Below are 22,196 nucleotides of genomic sequence, written 5' to 3'. Positions count from 1 at the left end.
GGCTTGTCTTGTTAGGGTTTGCTTAGCTTCTTTGCTGAATTTGAAGAATTTTCAGCCATTATTTTCTCAGCCCCACCCCCCTTTCCACTCCTCCAGACTCCAAAAACATGAATGTTAGATCTTTAATTAGAGTCCCACAGGGCCCTGAGACTCTTCCTTTCTCTCTCTCTTTTTTACTCCGTTTTCTCTCTATTGAGAATGTATAATTTCTGTGGTTCTGTCTTCAAGTTCACTGATGCTGTCCTCTGTCCCTTCTATTCTGATGTTGAGCCGATCCATTGAGATTTTCACTTAGATGATTTTTCAGTTCTAAATTTTCTATTTTGTTCTTTACATCTTCTGTTAACCTTGCTGAGAACATTTTTTTCACTTATCTTAAGTGTGCTCATAATTGCTCACTGAACCGTTTTTATGATGACTGCTTTAAAATCCTCATTGGCCGATTCTAATATCTGTGACACAGCAGTGTTGTCAATCTGTTGATTTTACATTCAAGCTGAGATTTTGCTGGTTCTTGTTGTGTTCTTTGAGTGGTTTTGATCGAAACCTGGACATCTTGGGTATTATCTATGAAACCATAGATTTTATTTAAATTTTCTGTTTTAGCAGGCCTTGTTTGAGACTGTTGTCAGAATAAGGAGGGGCTGTTTTGTTACTGCCAGGTGAGATGGAAGTCTAGCATCCCTACTTGGTTTTTGTTGACACTGGGGTAAGAGAGGGGATCCTCTTTACTGCTGGGTGGAAGTAGGATTTTCAGCTCCCCACTAAGCCTCTGCTAGTGTCCACCTGGCTGCAGTGGGAACGGGTCACTCATTATTCTTCCTCACACTGCTTCAGTTCACACTGCAGGGGTTACGTGTCCTTGTCTCTCCTGGGCAGTGGTGAATGTTCTGACTCCTCTAGACCTTTGCTGACAGTACCCTGGTGGGTGAGGGTGCCTTGTTACCTCCAGGTGGGGCTGGATGATCGGGCTAATCAGATGGTCTCCAGTGATGCAGTGGGGATGGGGGATGAGACCTCATCACCACTCATTGGATTGAAAGCTTTGGTTCCCCACTTGGCACCCTTTGACACCAACACCTAAATACTAGACATTTGAAGAGACATCCACCTCATAAAAAGACATCACACTAGACAACATGTACGTATGAAGCAGTCATTGGAAGAAATTGACCATGAAGTTCATATATGATAAATACATGGAAGGAGTTAAGGCTAGAAATCATAAGATGAAACAACAATAAGAAAACACCAAAAAAAAGAACCAGATGGAGATATTAGTTATGGAAAAAATATAATTAAAACAAGATAATGATGGGGTAGCAAGTAGAAGGGATATGTTCAAGAATGAATGAATGCTCGGGTGCAAACCAGCGCACGTCCCCCGTGGGTCTCCGCCTCCCAGCGCGTCCCTCCCGTGAACCTGCTAACAAGAGCCGGCCCTGCCTCCAGATGACAGGCTGCAATCAGGAGCGGTGGGGAGGGGGCTCTGACGCCACATAGGTCACGTTCCCTTAAAGTCAGTCACTGCTTCTGCACCTCGGTGTCCCCACCTGTAAGGACCCAGTTAGAATTCTGTTAGCAAGAACAAAGGAGAATTTGGAATGATTCCTTTAATATATCATCTATTGCTTTCCCCCATACTCAAGGCCACAGGTCCCATTTCAAAAGCACCACAGTTACTCTATAAACGACAGTGCAGTTCCACTCCCACTCTACTCTTGGTTTCAATCACAGATTATCCCTGTCCACACAACCCATTTTTGCAGTGGGGTCTGGGGTGGGCAGCTTACCTGGGTTTCTCCCAAGAAGCTGCCTCACTCATTACTACGCAGGCATTCAACCTGGGAGCTCCCGGGCAAGTGATGTCCCACCCCGGCTTCTAGGATTGGGTTCCCCACCCTGGCCCTGCTACCCCACAGCCCTTGCTCACGTGGAAGGGAAACCAAACAGCTCTGCACAGGACCTGTGGCTGAGAGGTGGCAGTGGTGCCAGGACCTGAGTTAGTCCCTCATCAGGTGGTCACCAGCTGGTTATCATGCTGATAGAGCTGGGGATGGCAACCCTGGCAGCTGAGCGTGCCTCCTGCCCGCTGTGGCCTGGCAGACATTACCGATCAGTCACGCACTTCCACACTGAGTCAGCCCAAAGCTGCAGACATGATCAGGCAGAGCTGGTACCTGGGTGAAGGGCAGGGCAGGGGCAGGGCGGAGCAGGTGGACCAAGCAGGAAGAAGCTGCTGACGCACACTCGTGCAGGACTCAATGCCCAGGACTCTTGAGGTGGAAATTACTGCCATGTCACAGGTGAGGACTTGGAGGCCAGGGAAGCATTTTCACCTGGTGTCACCAGTGTGACAGCTGCCGTTTTGGTCCACTTGGCGGCCGCACTTCCTCTGAGGTATGGGTGGGTGTCTTGGGAACACAGGTAAGCACAGGACAGGAGATCAGATTCTCTCTCCTGAAAATGTATTCTGGAGCTGAGACCCACTGGGAGGGAGGTAACCATGGTGGTATGTGGTGTGGTGGAAGCTGGGGCCTGGGACCAGGGATGGGGAGTCCTGATTTGCAGTGGTTGCTGATTCCTGGGGGGTGTCCTAACTCAAGCTACCAGCGTGTCACCACTGAAGAGACAGCAGGAGCCAGCTCCAGTTTACATGGCAGCCCCAGAGAGGGGCACTAGGCTGTGGCATCTTGGCCTGGTTGTAGCACCTCCTGCAGTCTGTGGGCCACGCAGGCTCTCCCCTGCCTGAGTGGGAGTTTGTTTCTGTTGCCTGTAAAGGCCTGCAAACCCCCACTCACCCACCAAATCGGTCTCAGGGCCTGTGCTCTAGCTTCCAGCTCCTGGTCTTTCCTCCCCACCTCGCAGCTCCCTCCAGTGACACAGCAGGCACGTGGGAGGAACCCCAAGACCTGAGACAGTCAGGAGCCATGGGGGAGGAGTGAAGATGGGAGGCATTCACCTTCCCAAGACACCTGCCCAGGAGCCCCTTTCCTCCCCGTGGGGGCCCCACAAACAGGGCTGAGTGGTGGCTGCCTCTTGCTGTGGACAGATGATGTTTGCTTTGCAGGAGTGGCCAGGGGCCAGTGGAACTGGGAAGGTCCTCTAGGAACCAGGAGTGTATACAGGGTGCAGGCCACCTGCCTTCGTCCGTCACTAGACCCTCTGCACCTCGTTCTGAGTCACAGCACGGAACCTGGAAGTGACAGCACTCATTTTGCAGATGTGCAGACGTGGCCCCGGGAAGGGCAGAAGCTGCTGGCTATGCAGGAGTCGGGCATGCCCTGTCCAGCCCACCAACACCAGCCCCAGCTGGCCTGTGAACCAGGGACACTGCATGGACGACCTGGCAATGACGCCAGTTTGCCTTGCAGTCCTGTCTGCAAGCCCTCGGAGTGTTCTCGCAGTGACACCCTTGGAGTCCTTAGCTTAGGAAACTGGCCTTTGCCCACCCATGACAACAACGAACAAGGGCTGCCGCCCGGTGTCTCAGCAGCCCAGGACTGGCTTGTTGAGTGGAAACGCCCCAGCCCACAGGAGACTGGGTGGCCTGGCAGGGCTGGGCCTGCCAGGGTAGGGAAAAGGGGGGGTGAATAGGCGGATACACCCTGTTCAAGGGGCAGCAGCCACTTCTCAGCTCCTGGTGGTGGTCTCACATGGCCATCAATTCTCACCATCACCATCAACAACGGCTCGAACAGCACAGATGGTTTTAAAGGGGTCCTTTACACCCCAAATGTAGTCCTGCTGGTTGGTGGATACCCAGGGCAGTCAGGGAATGTCAGGACCTAGCAGGTAACACAGGAGCGCAGATGGAAAGCAAGCCGACCTGGAGCACCCCTGCCCACAGAGGGCAGCGGTGCCCAGAGGCACGTGCAGGCTGCCCTTCCAGTAGCCAGGCTCCCTCCTGCTCAGCCTGGCCTGGAGCTGAACGTCCAGGTCTCAGAGCTCCTTCTCCATTTGTAAATGGGCAGTCACTTCCCCAGGAACTGTGAGGAGTGAGAAATTGTGCAAAGCCGGCACAGCGGATCTGCAGGGCACAGCGCACACAGGCTTTCGAGGAAGCATGCCCACAGTGAGCCCTGGCATTTGTGGATCCCAAGCAGGGACCTCAGCGTCCTGACCACGGACTAACTCAGCACACTGACGCCCCATGTGGACTGGTGTACTCCCCAGAGCAGCCTCCAGAGGGTGCCACCACCACAGCTCTCAGCAGCCAGTCAGTGCCCAACCATGTCCCGCCACCGAGCAGACCTGGCTACCTGGGTGCCAGGCAAGGCTGCTGCTGTGGCTTTGCTGATGAAAGGGACCACAGCTGCCCTATCTCAGGCAGGACCCCACACACACATGGCCTTCACTCCCCTTACCCAGGGGATCTGACTCTGATGACCTGCAGCCCAGCACCCTGGGCACTTGCAGGGAGGGTGGCAGAACACGTCCTCACCCCTCTGTCAACCACTGAGACTTTAGAGGTGGGTAGCACATGGGTGCCTATGGGAGCCGGAGCTCAGGGCTGGAGGCCACACAGCTCCTTGCATCCGCTTGGGTCAGCATCTGGCAGCTCCCAGGAGGGGTAGGGTGGGGAATTGAAAGATACTGCCCCCAACCCCCCCCCCGCCATGAGTGTGACAGTTTCCCAACAGCAGTGACCACCACTCTGATTTCCCCCATCACTGGCCCCAGGTCGGAGGGTAGCTACCTCACATGTGCCTACCTGAGCTCCTCCAGCTGGAGGCTGGAGAGGATGCCCTTCAACCCTGGCAGCCCCACACCCTGGTGCTAGACGTATGTGACCTGGTCTGGGTTCTGTCATCCTCAGAGGTGGCCTTGGGTAAGCAAGATGTCTCTGGCCTCGGCCTGCTCACCTGTTGTTTGTGTGTGTGTTGGGGGGAGGTAACACTAATTGCCCCTTGCATGCCTGAGGTCATGAGCATCCCAGAGGACAGGGTGAGTTCCAGTGGCCCCACACCTGCCACCCAGCATCCACCTGGCCAATTAGTGGCGCTGCCTTTCCAGAAATGTGTGCAGCTCCACAGGTGGCTGTGCCCGGCTTCTGGGAACAGCCAGCCTGGCAGGGGGTGGGGAGTGATGCCTCTGAAAGGCGCCCTGACTCCCTCCCTCTCACTGAGACAGGGGCCCCCACTCCTCCCCCGAGTCCCAGGAAGGGGATTTTAGGCTGCGGGGTATGCAGGAGCCCCTGGGGCACCCAGACCTGGAGCAGCACAGATGCCCAGGCTGATTCTAGCCCCTTTACCCCCTTCCCTCCAGGTGCCCCCCCCCCAAGCAGGAATCTCCTGGCCAACGAGTTGGCAGGCAAGTGAGGGCGGTTGGGGGGCTCAAGGAGGACTCAGCCACATCACTTCCAGGACAGGCTGATTCAGGCTTCCCACTGGCACCTCAGACCCCAGAGCGCTAACAGCTACCGGCGTATCCCTCTGCCCGGGTCCTGTGGCTTAGCTCCCAGTGCTGCAGTCACCCCTCTGCTCTGCCACTTACCTGCTGGGGAAACCTGGGTGTCACTGGACCTCTCTGAACCTCAGGCCCACAATGAGGAAAAGTAACAGGCAGTTGTCTGAAGACTCCACCTGGAAAATGGACTGAAGGCACAGGACGGACGTCACAACCGCAAGCAGGAGCAAAGGCTGTTCTGCATTGTGTCCCGCTCTTCAGTGGGCGGGGGGAGGGCACCATTCCAGATCCGAGTGGGTGCTGGGCAGTCCCTCTCCTTGACGCCCAGGGCTACCCCACTGGTAGTCCCACCCACAAGCATGTCCACGCCTGGCCGGCCCTCATAGTCACACCATCACACCTCAGGGCTGAGTGGGTTCACACATTTTATTGGGTTTTTCTGTGGACACCTGGATGCCTCAAGCTGCTGTCCAGCTTCTCTCGTCCCTGGCCCCAGTTCAGGGCCCTAGCTGCGAGCCCTGCCCCCTCCCAAGGCCTTCCGACCAGGCCCCCAACCCCCAGGCGCAGGCTGCTACCTTGAGACAAACCCCGTCTTCCCGCAGCCTCCGTCAGGCTGCCCGGCAGGGCCCATTCCTGTGTCGGGCACAGCCAAGCTCTCCTGTGGAACGGGCTCAGGCGCAGAGCCCCCTGGCAGTGCCCCCACCTCGGGCCACACGAGACCCTCCAGAACGCAGCACAGCACAGCAGTGCTGTAGGCTCCAACCTACAGCTTGGTGTTGAGGTGGAAAGAGAAGCGGGGTGCTGTATAGGTGGTGGCAGGTGGCACATGCCATGCTGACGAGGCCGGGCAGAGTCTGTGGCGGAGGGCACTGTCGAAGGATGCTGGGGGCAAGTGCATCAGGCCAGCGGCCATGGGCGAGGGGGCTGTGGTGGCCAGGAAGTGAGCCGGGAAGGCTGGGATGATTAGGGGGCTGAAGGGGAGTGAGGCCTGGCCCTTTAAGGGGTCCGGGGTGCCGGCAAAGTTCAGTGGGCAGCGCAGCATGGTGCCCCTGTAGGCGTCCGGGAAGCCAGGCCCCAGGGCCTGGCCCAGCAGGCAGGAGACAGCCAAGCCGGGCCCCACTGATTTGGCCCCACACTCCTTGGTGTCCATCTCCTTGCGAAAGGGAGACACTGCGCGCATTTTTTTGCCACCAGGGGCAAAGCCCTCTTCCTCCCGGCCGCGCTTGCTGAGGCCCGAGCTGCTAGGGAAGGTGGGCAGGGGCATGGGGCTCTCGGCAGGGACCTTGGCCATGGGGGTCACCCAGCAGGCTTTGGGCTTGGGGTAGAGGCTGCCCTTTCTGGAGCCACCTTTGTGGAACGCAGAGGGGCGGTTTACGTCCCCACCCCACACCAGCGGTGGCTCTTTGACTGGCAGCCCCTCCGCTTGGCCAGGGGGCCCCAAGAGCATCCCATCTTTGAGATGAGGGAAGAAGTCCCGGGGGTGCTGGCTGATGGGCTTCAGCACCTTGGTGGGGTAGGCGTGGAAACAGCCCGTGAAGATGGGGGCCGGTGGGTGGGAGCTTGCCTGAGCCTCCTCCCTGAGGCTGCCACCAGGGGCCTGGGATCCCTCCTGAGGGGCCAGCCGGTGCCTGGGGTTCTCGGGTGGCCCTCCTGGGCTGTGAGGACTCTCCAGGAAGCAAGCAGCTGGGGACACCTGGGGCTCCCCATTAGGGCTGCCTGCCCCGTGGCGACAGCCCTCCTCCTGGCATCGCAAGGCCTCTGCCTTGCTCACCTGGGCCAGGAGCTTCTTTTTGGCCAGTGGTGACATGATGCCATGTGTCCCTTTGCAGTAGAAGCTAGACAGGAGCCGCTTGTAGGCCTCAGGACAGCCGCTGGCACCCACGAAGGGCAAAGAGGACCCAGGGGATGGGCCCAGCTGCTCCATGCCGTCGGGGGGGGGATCCTGGCTCGGGGGCCTCGCCAGCTCAACATCTGTCTTCACCTTTCCTGGTATCATCTAGAATGAGAAAAGGCCAGGCCTCAGGTCTGGGCATGAGGCATGCATTCTAACCAGGGGACCTGGTGACAGCAGGGCCAGGTCGGTACCCAGGAGCCTCTGCTAGCCCTTCCAGTGCCTTTGTGCAAAATTTTCAAAAGGTCCTCTGAATGAACGCAGCCTGGTGTCAGGACACAGGGCCTAGAGAATGGGGTGCAGCCTGGCATTCAGACCCCACGTGGGCCCTCAAATAGTAGACAATTTGCGCAATAGGTTCTGAGTGCTCTGGGCAGGGAGCTCTGTGGCCATGCTGCGGTGACAACAGGCGGGGGCAGCTATGAGCGGCAGGGGATGGAGGCCCAGGGTCAGCTGGCGGCCTGGCTGGGCTTGGCACTTACCTGGCCCACCGGCTTTTCCTCCTTGGCCTTCTTTGGCCTCTCAGCAGCCCTGTCATCTCCCCGAGGCTCCTTGGCCATCTTGTATTGCTTCCTAGGCTTGGAGGGGGGCAGCGGCTTGTCATCCTCGCCCTTCAGGTGCCGCACATACGGGAGGACCAGCCTGAGGAGGAGCCGCATGTCCACAGGAGGCCCAGCTGGCAGGCACAGCTGCCCCTCACGCCTCCTCCCTGCAGGCACAGCTGCCCCTCCCGCCTCCTCCCTGCAACCATGGATACCCTGTGGACAGGGCACGACAGTCCACAGCCAGGGCCACGCTCATCTCGTCCAGGAGGCCTGCAGCCTGGCCGCCCCACCAGCGCTCTGGCCACGGTAAGCATCGTGCTCGGCCGCACCCCATCGCTCATCCCGCCCCACCCCTGTACACTCATGTATATTCTCCCACAAACTACTCCCAGCCCCTTTGCAGCTCTGCCCACCCCTGGGAGGTGAGGGTCGAGGTGTCCTGTAACCTGGCCCCTAGCCGCACCTCTCGTAGTGGCGGCGCGTGCACGTGGCCGCACTGGTGCTGCCCGGGCTGCCCCCCAGCTCGTCGTACACGTTCTTCCAGAGGCGGCGGCCGGTCACCTGCAACGGCACCACGTGAGGGCGCACCCCCTAGCGGCAGGGTCCCTGCTCAGCAGGGCTGGCAGTTTTACAGCTGTTTCTCCAGCAGTGGGGCCGGGGAGGTTGGAGGGGGCTCATCTGGCGGTGGGCCAGTTCTCCCTCTCCACGGCCACCGGACTGCTGGCCCAAGCAGCTTTCCCAATCCAGGGCAGGCAGAACAGATGGGGAAGAGAGGAAAACTTGCTTTGAGCAGCAAAGTACCAGCGGGCAAGGCCGGCCCCTCCCCCACCTCCTGTCTGGAGGCCAGGGCAGCCCCATTGGGCTCATTCTCTTCCCCAGCCTCCCTGGGCCCAGTGGGGATGCACAGGGAAACGCAGCACAGTGCAGACTCAGCTGCCTTCCTTACCATCTCATAGGCCCCCAGCTTCTCCACTGCCTTGTAGATCTTCCACAGGTTAACTGCAAAAGAGAGGGCAGGTCCGCTGTCAGTCTGTGGGAGGACGGTGCAGCCAGCAAGCAGCCTGTTTCCATGGTCCTGTCAGGTGCGCTCAGAACCAGGGCCACTGCAATGGATGGCAGGCTGGGCCCCATGCACTGGTGGCCCAGGGACCGGTGAGGATGGAAATCCAGCCCCGCCCGCTGCCAGCCCAGTACCTGGAAGGGGATACCGTTTCTATGTGCAACCCCTGTGGGCTGGTGTCAGGGTCACCCAGAGCATAGGTGCCTGCCCCAGTACCCTGCTTGGTGGGGTCCCCTGCTGGGCCCCCCTCCCTGCCTGCACCCCAGGGACGCACTCTGCTTGAAGCCAAGATGGGGCACCCTCTCGATGGGCGTGTGTCGCTCCTTCATGAACTTGTAGAGGCTGACCAGGAAGGCCTGTTCCTCCTCCCGCTCCCCGCCTGCCTCAGGGGGGTCCTGGGGAAAGAACAGGAGGCATTGGGAGCAGCCCCCAGCTGCTGGGTGGCAGGGGGCAGGCAGTGCCACTGGCTGGGGAGGCATGAGGTGTATGACCCTCCACCCCAGGCTCCCCAGGAGGGAGCAGGTCTCCAGCACCCAGTCTACTGCTCTGGCCTAGAGTGTTGTCCTGGCATCAGAAAGACACAGTTGTCACCTGTTAGTGCCCAGGACCCCAGGTCGGGTCCACAGCAGCCTGGCCCCAGAGACGGCCATAGGAGCAGCCCCGCGCCTTCCCCGGGCCTCTCCAGGCGCAGATCACTTCTTTATCGTGCTCTACATCTGTGACACCTGTGTCTCAACTCCCCCACCAGACTGTGAGTCCTGGTGGCAGGCTCGGTGTACCCTGTGCTCAAAGCTGAAGGAACAAAAGTGCTCGGTGCTTCCTGGCACTGGGGGGCCGCTCGGCCGGGCCTGCGCCCACCGAACCTTTGACATGGCAGCCTGCCTCCCTGACCCGCCCATCTGAGTGCTGAACTCAGGGAGCTGAGCGTGTCCTGGGCTCCTGGTCCACTTGCCGGACACACGGGGCTTCGGTTTCTGCTACCAGACAGGCAGTTTTATGGATGCTGCTCATCTGGCTGGGGGTTCAGGGCAGAGGGGGTGGTCGGGCTGGGGCTGAGGGCTCGGGGGACAGACAGCTCCCAGGCCCCGGCTGGGAGGCCCCAAACACCAGAAGGATGGAACCATCTGGGCCAAGAACAGCTCAGAGAGCCCTGGGTTCCCTAAATAGTCTACTCAAGTGCCGTGTCAGCAATTTTTTGACTTATCCAACCTCTGCTGACAATAAACACGCACGCTCACGTTCCCTACGACACTGTAACATACTGGAGACTGAGGCCCTGGGCTGGGGCCGGCCTCAGAAGTAAGGCGACAACTGCCGCTCTTCACATGAACTTGCACTTTTGTTCCTCTTCTCTGACCTCCACGCAGGCCCTTAAGCACTGTGACCGCCTGCGACTACTTGTCTACATAAAGTGGGATTGTGACTCCAGACTGTGCCACCCAAGCAAACGGCCAAAATGACACTGCTCTGCCGTGTCACCCATGGCTCCTCTTCGGACTGTGCTCAGCCCAGCGGCCTCGTGGGCCTCACAGAGTGACTTTCCTGTCCACAGGCGGCTGGCTGTGTGCAGTTCTGCATCACAGAACGGTGCTTCTATTGGTCTCATCTGATCAGGCTTCCTGGTAATCTTTGTTTGATAAAAGGCTCAGCCATGAAAGTGAAGTCTGCCAGCCCTGCCCTGGGGAGGGCAGGCCCTCCTGCCTGTGGTTCCCACGACTCCCACACCTCCCAGCAGGACGCAGGACGCGGCCAGGACCCTCTCCTGGCACTGCAGGATGTGGGAGGGAACAAACCTCCCTCCTGAGAGCTTGGGGTCTCCAAGTTCACCAGGAGCGATCCCTGGGGGATTGCCCAACTCACCTCCAGCTGGATGGGGCTCTGGCTGCTGCTGTCCTCACCATCAGGTTGAGGGGACACAGGTGGGTCTAGGGTGTCACCCCCCTCTGACTGCTTCCTTTTCCCTTTGACAGGAGGTGCTGCGAGGAGGAAGAAGAGGGAGAGGAGGCAGAGGACACATGAGACCACAGGCACGGAAAGGCTCCCTGGAGAGGCGGTAGGTCTGAATGGTGTCCTCTGTCCAGGCGGGAGGCCCTGTAAACACACATGTGGGCGCCCCCTGGAGAGCTGACCCTCTGCTCTCCCCACGTCACTCCCACCAGGCCCGCCTGTGTCACGCCTGCCACCTCTGTCTTCCTCTGTTCCAGCCATCTCCCCACGTCTCTGAAGGGAACCCTAAACAAGCTTGGGGTCAAGTCAGAGAAGGCTGGAGTTGGGGCCGTGGCGCTCAGGGAAATCCTGTCTCCAAAAGCTGCCCACATTCACACAGGAAGTCTTCACAGCAGCTCAGCCAAACTGGGAAAGCTGCTGAGGTTGCCATGCTTGTGGGCCCCCTCGCACCGCAGTGGGGCTTGGACCTTAGGTCCTCCAGGGATAACTGAGCATACTTTCTATATGGGACCTCGCCGACCTTTCCCTGAGTACCTACACAGTCCGCGCTGCCCCTTGCTCCCCTCGCTTGCAAGGATCCTGGTGACTCTTCAGGTCCCACCTGACAAGTCGCTTCTTCTGGGTGGCCCTCCCCAGTCCCCAGCTAAGCACAGCGCTCCTGCCTCTCTGTCTGGTCTCCTCATGGCCCTTCTGACATGCTTGTTGCTCATCTGCCTGGTAAGTGTGAATGCAGGGAGGAGCCAGGGGCCACACTTCACCCAGGGCAGGACAAGAGCTGATGCTTGCAAAAACGCAACACCCCTGTCACTGACAAAAACACAGCCACAGAAGGTGCCTCGGGCCTGCGGCAGGCTGGCAGCAGATCCCAGACCAGGAAGCTTGGTCATTTGAGCACCTTTTCTTTTTCTTTTTTTCTCCCCCCGCCTTTTTTTATTTTTATTGATCTATTATGAAGTGCCCCATAGTGCTGGTTCACTCCAGCTCAGGAAATCCTTACTGCTGGGAACCTGTGAGGTTCCCCACCCCATGCCAGACAGAAAAAGAATCTCCTTAAGGGTAACATACCCATGAGGCCAGTGGCACCCAGAAGCACGTGCTGTTAGAACTTGCTGTCCCCTTTGGTAGCTGTTAACATAAGCGCCACTAAGCCTCCAATAATTCACCCTGCACGGGCCTCAGCTCTCTCGTGCATGCATGTTAACGAGGGGGAAACTGAAGAGCCAGAGAGGAGACGTTCTTGCCTCCCTGGGGGACCAGGATTCAGAACAAGGTGTGTCTGACCCCCAGTCCAGTGGCCTGGCCTCACCACCACTGTGGCCACTGTGGTTACCGCCAACATTTGCAAAGCCTGGAGGAAAAGTCTAAATACACCTGGAAGACAAACCAGTCCTAATGCTTGTCACAGAAGAGACTCGGCCACCCTATCAGGCTGACTCCTGACCATCCACCAAAGACACGGCTGAGCTCCAAAAACAACTGGGCACTGAAAAATGAACCCCCAAACTCTGCTCAGTCTTCCTTTCTGTGAAATGGGAGAGAAAACCCTGGTGTCCTCTACTAACTGTCCAAGAAGTGCTGAAGCCTTCTGGGTCATGGGGGCACCCACTGCCACCAGCTGTTCTCCTTCTCCTGCTGTCACATCCCTCCCTTTTTTCCTGCTGGCTCAGATCCTCAGCTTCGAAGGACTCTCTCCATTTGTTCTGTGACCTGGGCTTCTCACTGGAGCCCTCCTGCAAATTTGCTATGTGACCCTGGCAAGTCGCTGCCCTTGGGCCTCAGACAAAGGTGCTTGGACTAGGGCCCATTAGAATTACATGGGGAGCATTTTAAAGACTGATAATTGTCTCCCCACCACCACCTGAGTTGGAGTCAAGGGGCATCTGAGATTGAAGCTCCCCAGGGGATCCCAAAAGGCAGCCACGTTGAAAGCCACCGAGCCACAGGACCAATAGTGCCTTCTGCTGGGTCCTAGAGCTGGCATGCTCTACTTGGGCCACACTCAGGGAAGGTCTCCTGGAGTCAGGCGCTCTGCTTACCTGGAAAGGAGGTCACCAGTCTGAGCTGTTTAACCCCAGACAGCGCTTGCTGAGAGCCACAAAGGGACACCCTCTCTTTACCTCTGTGTCCAGCTGAGTCCCCACATGAACTTGGCCTCCATTCTCTCCGGACCAGGGCCAGCGTGCTGGGTGTCCTGGCAGGGCCTTCCAAGCCCCGCTGCCACAGCCTTAGGTGATGGCGGGCTGGGAGACTCCTGGCCCTCCTTCCCCAGGGTGCCCTCAGGCCTGGCCGCTGCCCTAATCCCTCCCTTCCCCATTCATTTGTAGATCAGAGTTCTAGGGAAATAAATCTGCATTTGGAAAAAGGGTTCTGCCATGAAAAATGTTTGAAACCGCCTGCCTTCAGTGATAGACGAGCCCTCCTGCCTGCCCAGCTTCCATGCAGGGCCTGAGACAGGGGCCTGGCCCCTCTTCTGACTCCACAGGGGAGGGAAGAGGCTTGTGGCCCAGCTGTCCCAGTTTCCCAGCCACACCCAGCCCTCAGAGGCAGGACAGACCCACCGCCCTGAGTGACTGCCATGAGCCACGGCCTCACTGTCTTGCTCCACGGTACAGAGCCCCTCTGAGCACAAAGCCCAGATGCCCTATTGTAACAGAGGAGGCAGATTCAATTATAAAAACCTCTGCTCGCCAAAGGAATGTCATTCAGACATTACTTTTTCCATCCAGGAAGCAGTAATGATAATAATGGCAATTGCTGTTCCATTGTTTACTTGGAATCCGTCTGGAATCTATAAGGTATGAGATAAGGACCTAACCCCCCCCCACACACACACACACACACTGGTTAGGTGGTTCCAGTACTGACTGAGTGACCCCTGCCCCAATAATTTGAAATGCTACTTTTCCCCAATCTAAAGGCTTTTGAGGACATCTGGGACGGGTTTGGACTTTCACTTGTGTTCCATTCATGTGGAATGCTGGGGCTTCTGTAATTTTTGTGGCTTTCTAAAAGCTTACTCTCCAGAGGGCATGTCCCCATCGTTACTCTTATGTTTAAAAAATTCCATCTGAATGTTAGGATAAGTCTGTCAGATTCCCTTGAAAAATAAAAAACCACTGGGGTTTTGACTGAATTGCGTTTAAATCTAGAAATTACTCTGAGGAGAAATAACACCTTTCTGTGTGGCATCTCCCCTTCCAGGACCATGTGTCTACACAGGCTCAGGTGTCCCTCTGCGATCCACACACGGCCCTGACAGGTCCCGGGTCCTTCCTGTGGAGCCGATTCCGCACGTTTCACACCGCGAGATAACAGTGCGAGAAAAGCCTTGATTATCCCCAGTAGGCCTTGGCTCCACAGACCCTGACATGCCCTCACTTCACAGTCCCTGACAAGACAGAGGAAGGCTGCTGGCTGGGCCACATGAACCCAGTCCCTCCTGGGCAGCGAGTGGCGTGGCGGGTGCTGGGCGGCGGACTGCTCAAGGCCCTTCCTGTGTTAGGCTCTGATTTCTGTTCACCTCTGTGGCGTGTCCAAGTCAAGCTTAGCCCCAGACCCTAAAACCAGAGCCACGAAGAGGTTAGTTTCAGTCCCTAACTCCAAAAGAGGGTGCTCCCTGCCACCTACTCGTCCTGCGGCCGTCCCCTTGACCCCTTTCCACACTATACACCCCACTAACTCAAGGCACTGCCCTGCAGGCCTCGGATGAGGCATTCCTGCACACGGCCTCAGCCAGTCTTCCCAGCAACCCAGTGGGTGCCATTTTTCTTTTACAGACACACTGCCTGAGGCTCTGAGAGGCTCAGTAACTTGCCTGAGGTCACAGCTGGGATTCAGAACCAGAGCAGTGAGACTGGCCCAGCACACAGAACCCTAAGGTCTAGAGGTTCTCTTTGCAGGAGCAGGGAGACTCAGGAATGCTCGGGGGCACGGGTCTCCGCCTCCCAGCGCGTCCCTCCCGTGAACCTGCTAACAAGAGCCGGCCCTGCCTCCAGATGACAGGCTGCAATCAGGAGCGGTGGGGAGGGGGCTCTGACACCACATAGGTCACGTTCCCTTAAAGCCAGTCACTGCTTCTGCACCTCGGCGTCCCCACCTGTATGTAAGGTGACTACACTCCACGAGCCCAATGTGCTGAGCAGAACCAAGTAAGAAGTAAGGTTTCCCCCACAAACCACAGCTGTGTGTATGTGGGTGTGTGTGTGTGAGTGTGTGACTGTATGAGTGTATGTGTGACAGTGTGAGTGCATGAGTGTGTGTGTGTGTGCAAGTATATGTATGAGTGGAAGTATGTTGTGAGACTGTGTGTGCTGTACGACTGAGTGTGAGTGCATGTGTGTGACAGTGTGTATATTGTGTGTGTTGTGAGTGTGAGTGTGCGAGTGAGTGAGCGTGACTGTGAGTGTGTGCGTGTGCGTAGGCAGTTGGTGAGGGCTGAGGCCCACCTGTCCTGCTGGCTGCCCCATGGCCCACTGCCCAGAGCAGCGTACGGCAGGAGCAGTGCTCCATAAACATTTGCCCCACTTGATCTCAGACATTCCTGATGCCCAGACAAGGGCTTGGGCTGTGACTAGTTCAAGGCTACTCAGCTGGTCAGTGACCCAGTGCCAAGCTGCACCACCTCTCTCTCTCTCTCTCTCTCTCTCTCTCTCTCTCTCTGCCCACTGCACCCCATTCACTCTTGGTGCAATGAGAAGGAAGTGACACTTCCTTTCATGAAAAGTCACCCACTAGGAACACTGTGTCAATTGCCACATTAATGGTAACAGCAGCCTCAATAACAACCAGCAGGCCGGCCCCACCCCCTCGCCTGAGGTGGTGTTTGGCTTAAGTTGCTCTTAACTTCAGCTGGAGCCCAAACAAAGGCAGGCTTTGAAGCAGCCTGTGGCCCAGGAGCAGCTGCCTGATGTGGAGCCTGCTCTGATGGGCGGTTCTGGGGTGGCTGCACTCCAGCCAACACTGAGGACACATGAGCTGGACATGGGACCCCTGAAGGCTCAGGGTGCCACTCCTGCTACAGCCCTGCATCAGTATATCAGCTGGGGCGTGGGGGGACAGGGTCTGTGAGCACCTGGGCCAGGATGACAGCCTGACAGTACAGAAAGGTGGGTTATGAGGCATCCAATGTGAGACCGCCCACTCTCAGGCCTCTCTGCGACTCCAGCCCCTCCTAGGGGCTCTGGCATGTCCTCAGACACCCTACTCCAGGATGGGGGCGCATCCCCACACCCCTCCGCGCTAAGTCTGGGTGACATCTGATAACATGTAGCAGTTCCAGCCCTGTCCTGTTTCCTGTGCTCCCAGGAACTATGCTTTGTGTTCCCATTGCACCTGAAGAAGCCATGCTCAGGGGCTTGTCCAAGGCGGGCCCAACAGGAGAGGCACAGCCTGACCCCTGCAGGGACACTCAAGTGCCTATGCGCCTTCCACCCTTCTCCCAGCAACCCCCGCCCCACGGTGTCTCTCCAAGGAGTGTGGACTATCCCAGCCACTTTCTCACCAAGACACCGGAACGTAGGGACGGAGAGAGGCGGGGTCTGGGAGGCCTGCCCTCCCCCTGGGTCGGACCCTGGTGGTCTCCCCGCCAGTTTCTCAGACTGTAAATCAAAGGAAGGACTGAGTCTTTGAGGCCTTTCTACCTCTGCCACTCCCAAGTTCTCGGGACTGACGGGTTCCCGGGATCGTATGGACTTTGGAACTCCACTCGGCCCGATCCTCTAGCAGCCACCTCCCATCCCTCCCCTGCTCTGCAGGAGCAGAGGCCTCGACGCCCGCAACGGCGGTGCTCCGATGGGGCAACAAGTGCCGGTTATCCTCCCCTCGGCCCGGGGACCCTCCTCGCCCGCCCATGACCCCGCAAAAGGACGCTGGTGGCCCGGCGGGGCGGCGCCCCTGGATGCTGCGGAGGGACCGCGAAGGGCGCTCGCCGCCCGCGCTTCTCCCTATCACTCCCGGCCGCCTTTCCCCTGAGAGGTGGGGGAGAGGAAAGATGAGAGGACAGGAGAGAGGAGGGCGGCGACCCCCTTGTGCCGCGGGGCAGAGGAGGGTGGGCAGGAGACACGAGGAGAGGCCCGGGAAGAAAAAGTGAAAAGCGAGAGGAAAGAGGACGAGAAGCGGGTGAGCGTCGAGAACCAGCACGACCCCGGCGGAAAGAGGAACCGGCGATTCTTCAAAGTGCGTCGAGCAAGTTCTTCAAAACCCGCGCAGCGTCACTTTCAGGAAACGGCGGGTGCGGTAGGGAGCGCGCCCCAGACCGGCGCCTCTTCCCGGCGGCGCGGCGGGTTCTGAGAACCCCGGGCAGATGGGGGCGGGGGCAGATAGAGGCGGGGGTCAGACGTGGGTGGAGGGCAGACAGAGGGCAGATGGAGGTTGGGGGCAGTCCGGGGCGGGGGCAACAGGGGGCCGGAGATGGGGGGCAGATAGGGGCGGGGGGTCAGACAGGGGTGGAGCACAGATGCGGGGGTAGATGGAGGTGGGGGAGATGGGGGCAGGGGGCAGATGAGGGGGCCGACGGGGGCAGGGAGACGGCCGCGGACAGCTGTCACAACAAATTAGCTGAGGCCAGCTCGAGATTGAAACCACAGCAGGAAGTGGGATGACAGAGCGCGCAGGACTCGGTACATCTCGGTCAGGAGACAGCGAGAAGAGTTTCGATATAAACGCCCGGGAAGCCCCTGGCCGCCAGAACTTTTTGTCTTTCCTTTTTCGAAGAGTGCGCGCCGACACCCGGCCTCCCCTCACGCGCGGGTGGAGGCGCTGGCGCCCCGGGCCGGCTGGGTCCCCGGGCCGGCTGGGTCCCCGGTCCGCGTACCGGAGTGCGCCCCGGCCCCGCTCCGCCCCCCGAAGCGGCGCTGACGGCCGCAAAGTCGGGGGAGACCCAGCGCCGCAGCCTCGCGCTCCCCGGGGACTGCCCGTCCCCGCCGGCTGTGAGCTGCTTACCCATGGCCCGGCGAGGTCCCGCCGCACGCCGAGCCCTCCGCACGCGCGGCTCCAGGACCCCGCGCTCTCCGCGCACTGGTCGCCGCGCCGCCCCGCGCCTCCCCGGCCCCGCCCCACCCAGGAACCGCCCCCGCACCTCTCAAGCTTCGGTTGGTGCGTCCAAGTCTCCGCGAGGGGCAGGAGCCGCCCCCTGGACCCCGAGGGCCTCTGGGAGTTGTAGTATGTTCTCCCTTCCTCAGGCTCTGGGGCCGTAAAACAGGCTCCTTACCTAGTAGTAGGGCTGAGGCAGGACATCCAGGAATCTCCGCTGCCTTGTGCTCTACAGGCACAGCTCGAGTCTTGGGGAAATCCTCCTTGCTTATCAGCAGGCTCCTGGGGGCTCGGTGGGGTAAGCAAAGTGCTTCTGACTTTGGCTTGAACTGGGTTTTGGGCATTTCCCAACTCCCAGCTCAACACTGAAGTAGATAGAGATGGCTGGTATTAAAAGACCCCAGTCCTCGGCCGAAGCTCTGTGGGATCCCAGAAATCCTGGAACAGGAAGCCTGCCCTTGGTGGCCAATGTCCACATATATCATGAAGACAGAAAGTGGCAGCTACAAAGTAAGCAGTCGAAAGAGGGGTATGACCCCTCCTTTGAGAGATGAGGGTGAGGTTTGGGGTAGAGTGGAGATGCTGAGCCATCTGAGGGGGGTTTCCACGGGAGTGGGGAGTAACTGGCCCCACCGTGTGCTCGCCGTACAGGAAGAAACTGAGGCTGGGGTCTGAGAGCCCAAGGTCTTGCAGTGTCATTCACAATAGCCAAAAGGTGGGAGTAATCCAGTGTCCACCGAGAGATGAATGGATAAATTGGGGTATAGACATGCAATGGAATATTATTCAGCCTTAAAAAGGAAGAAAATTCTAACACATGATAGAATGTGGACGAACCTTGAGGACATTATGCTGAATGAAATAAACCAGGCACAAAAGGACAAATACTATATGATTCCACTTATGAGGGCTGACAATTAAGTTTGCGAACTTGTTGCAGTGATGTCGCTAACCTTTTTTGATATCAGAGGGATTATTCATTATGCATTGTACCAACTGGATAAACAGTTAACCAAGTTTACTATTTGGAAGTGCTGAAAGGGCTGCGTGAAAAAGTTAGATGAAAACGACCTGAACTTTTTGCCAACAATTCATGGCTCTTGCATCACGACAATGCACCAGCTCACACAGCACTGTCTGTGAGGGAGCTTTTAGCCAGTAAACAAATAAACGCATTGGAACACCCTCCCTGGCCCCCAATGACTTCTTTCTTTACCCAGAGATAAAGGAAATATTGAAAGGAAGACATTTTGATGACATTCAGGACATCAAGGGTAATACGACCACAGCTCTGATGGCCATTCCAGAAAAAGGAGTTCCAATATTGCTTTGAAGGGTGGACTAGGCACTGGCATCAGTGCATAGCTTCCCAAGGGGAGTACTTCGAAGGTGACTCTAGTGGTATGCAGCAATGAGGTCTGTAGAACTTTTTCTAGGATGTGTTTGCAAACTTAATTGTCAGACCTCATATATGAGGTAGTATAGTCAAATTCATAGAGACAAATTATAGAATGGTGATTGCCAGGGGCTGATGGTGGGTGGGGGGATGGGGAGTTAGTGTTTAATTAGTATAGAGTTTTAGTTTTGACAGATGAAAAATTTCAGGAGATAGATGGTTGCACAACACTGTGAATGTACTTAATGCTACTGAACTGTACACTTAAAAATGGTTAAAATGGGGCCGGCCTGGTGGCTCAGGTGGTTAGAGCTCCGTGCTCCTAACTCCGAAGGCTGCCAGCAGTGGGCTCTCAACCACAAGGTTGCCAGTTCAATTCCTCGAGTCCCGCAAGGGATGGTGGGCTCTGCCCCCTGCAACTAAGATTGAACACGGCACCTTGAGCTGAGCTGCTGCTGAGCTCCCGGATGGCTCAGTTGGTTGGAGCGTGTCCTCTCAACCACAAGGTTGCCGGTTCGACTCCCGCAAGGGATGGTGGGCTGTGCCCCCTGCAACTAGCAACAGCAACTGGACCTGGAGCTGAGCTGCGCCCTCCACAACTAAGACTGAAAGAACAACAACTTGAAGCTGAACAGAACCCTCCACAACTAAGATTGAAAGGACAACAACTTGACTTGGAGAAAGGTCCTGGAAGTGCACACTGTTTCCCAATAAAGTCCTGTTCCCCTTCCCCAGTAAAATCTAAAAAAAAAAAAAATGGTTGAAATGGTAAATTTCATGTTAGATACTAGGTGTGATCAAACAATATGGTGAATGTTTAAATAAAAACCCTATTACAGTAAAAGACACCTTGCCATTAGTACCCCTCAAAATACTCCCCCTCACTTTGAACACACTTATCCCATTGTTCTTGCCACTTTCTGAAGCAGTTCTGGACGTCCTCTTTCATGAGTGGCTTTAGATGTGCTGTCATGGCTGCCTCGATGTCCTGAATCATTTTGACTTTAGGAAAGAGCCAGAAGTCACATGGTGCCAGATCCAGTGAATAGGTGGATGAGGACACACTGTAATGTTTTTATTTGACAGAAATTGCCATATACCAGAAGCAATGTGTGACACGAAGCGTTGTCATGATGGAGGATGATTTACGGCACACTTTAAAACAGACTTTCTCTCAACTGTAGCTCACAGGGGACTGACTGCACTGAACAAGTTGAAACTTGTTACACAGTGTTACTAAGTTTCGACGTACTGCTTCCTTTCTTCTGGATGGCACTCAGCAGCAGTATTCACCATATTTTATGATCACAATGGAAAGGCTCTGCCGTGTCACACATCCCTTCTGGTATACTCGTATGGCAATTTCGGTCAAATAAAAACATTACGGTGTGTCCTCATCCACCTTATTCACCAGATCTGACACCATGTGACTTCTGGCTCTTCCCCAAAGTTAAAATGATTCAGGACATTGAGGCAGCCACGACAGCACATCTAAAGACGCTCACAAAAGAGGACTTCCAGAACTGCTTCAGAAAGTGGCAAGAACTACGGTATAAGTGTGTTCAAAGTGAGGGGGGTATTTTGAGGGGGACTAATGGCAATGTATGTTTTATTGTAATTTTTTTTTAAATTTAAACCTTCACCATAATTTTTGACCACACCTCACATTCTTTACCACAATTTGGAAAAAGAACCTAGGATCTCAGCATGTGGCTAGCTAGGACTTGAACCCTGTTCCTAACACATAGTAGGTACTCACAATTGTTTTGTTGATCAGTTTTGATACAACATCTCTATGCATTTCATACCATCATTATCCTCATTTTATAAGGTAAAACTGAGGTTCTGGGAGGTTCATTAGCTCCAGTAACACAGCTGGTAACTGGTGGAGCCTGAGCTAAACCCAGCCATTGGGGTCCCAGAACAGGCCTTCTTAACCATTTGCCTCAGCCATCTCTTGGCAGTGCCGTTAACAGAATCAGGGACCACGGCCTGAGGAGGAGAGCATAAGGGGGAAGACCTGGTGAGGAAGTGGGGGGCCAGCGAGATGTCCAGCTAGCAGCTGGAACTGAGGCCTGGTATCCAGGAGCAAGGTGCAGACTGGAAATACAGATGGCTAAGGAGCCCTCATACCTAGGCACACACCAAACCTGTTTGCACCCATTTGCGCCCAGCCATCACCCTAAACAAATTGGCCAGGGCTGCAGGTTGGTGACCCTGAAATCCTGGCCTTACGCTCTGGTCCTGGGGTGGAAGACCTCTCCAGGCTCAGCCCAGAGCAGACAACGATGTGGGCTCGCTTCTCTGTCTCATCATGGGTTGGTTTATAAGAGCTAGTGCCTGTCGATTTGGCAACAGACGCCTCATGGAAGGTATTTAGTAACTGCCCCAAACAATCGTTATAGTGGTGATCACAGTAGTGCACCTCACTTCCCAGTTTACAAGCTGTCCAGGAGAGCTGAGGCTGTGGGACAGACACAACAGTGGATGCCATCAGGAAGCCTAACAGGCTTCTAGTCCCACCTTCGCCCATTCTATAAGGATCCATTGCCCAAGGTTCGTGATGGAGACCTGGCCATTGCTTTCAGGGTCTCAATCTAGGCCAACTCCTCCCTCCTGGATTGGATACCCCCCTCTGATGAGGAACTCACTATCTTACAAAACAGTAGCTCCTCCCATATGGGATAGTTATTCTGCCATCCAGGCAGCCTGGCACACTCTCACAGTCAGTAGCTGTTATGCAATGCCTCAGCGAGTCAACACCTGCCTGTGTCAACCTGGGAACAATATGATCTAAATTTAATTGCCTCCTGAGGCAACTATTTGCAATTGAAAGTAATTTACAACGGCCAATAAATCTTGCCTAGAAACATCTCCATTTGCTTCCCTGAAAGCATAAACACTTGCATTGCTCAAGCC

At 56.5% G+C, this 22,196-nt stretch overlaps 1 protein-coding gene across 4 annotated transcripts; it reads right to left on the bottom strand.

The window, feature by feature from the left end:
* Window positions 1-5,817: 5,817 nt before the first annotated feature.
* Window positions 5,818-17,897, bottom strand: ARID5A (AT-rich interaction domain 5A). Of its 4 annotated transcripts, none has more exons than XM_074332536.1 (7): window positions 17,792-17,897; window positions 10,766-10,881; window positions 9,180-9,300; window positions 8,792-8,844; window positions 8,309-8,406; window positions 7,783-7,942; window positions 5,818-7,405 (listed from the first exon to the last, which is right to left on the bottom strand). In XM_074332536.1, exons 1-7 carry the CDS (start codon window positions 17,793-17,795, stop codon window positions 6,173-6,175), a joined length of 1,785 nt encoding a protein of 594 aa, XP_074188637.1. In that variant the 5' UTR covers window positions 17,796-17,897; the 3' UTR covers window positions 5,818-6,172. The 4 variants fall into 4 exon arrangements, with proteins under 4 accessions (XP_074188637.1, XP_074188640.1, XP_074188638.1 ...); XM_074332539.1 differs by having other exon boundaries at window positions 10,766-10,996; window positions 17,792-17,882; XM_074332537.1 differs by having other exon boundaries at window positions 8,792-8,979; window positions 17,792-17,868.
* Window positions 17,898-22,196: the final 4,299 nt, after the last annotated feature.

This window comes from Rhinolophus sinicus, linkage group LG05 (assembly GCF_036562045.2).
Source record: "Rhinolophus sinicus isolate RSC01 linkage group LG05, ASM3656204v1, whole genome shotgun sequence".
NCBI classification, from domain to species: Eukaryota; Metazoa; Chordata; class Mammalia; order Chiroptera; family Rhinolophidae; genus Rhinolophus; species Rhinolophus sinicus.
Note: the sequence above shows the minus strand (reverse complement) of the source record. Positions and strands in the feature narration are given on the sequence as shown.

Coding starts and splice junctions, on each gene's coding strand:
- ARID5A (XM_074332536.1), bottom strand. Junction 9,301..10,765: donor AGAGCCCCATCCAGCTGGAG/GTGAGTTGGGCA, acceptor TTCTTTCCCCAG/GACCCCCCTGAGGCAGGCGG. Junction 8,407..8,791: donor AGCTGGGGGCCTATGAGATG/GTAAGGAAGGCA, acceptor GTGCCGTTGCAG/GTGACCGGCCGCCGCCTCTG.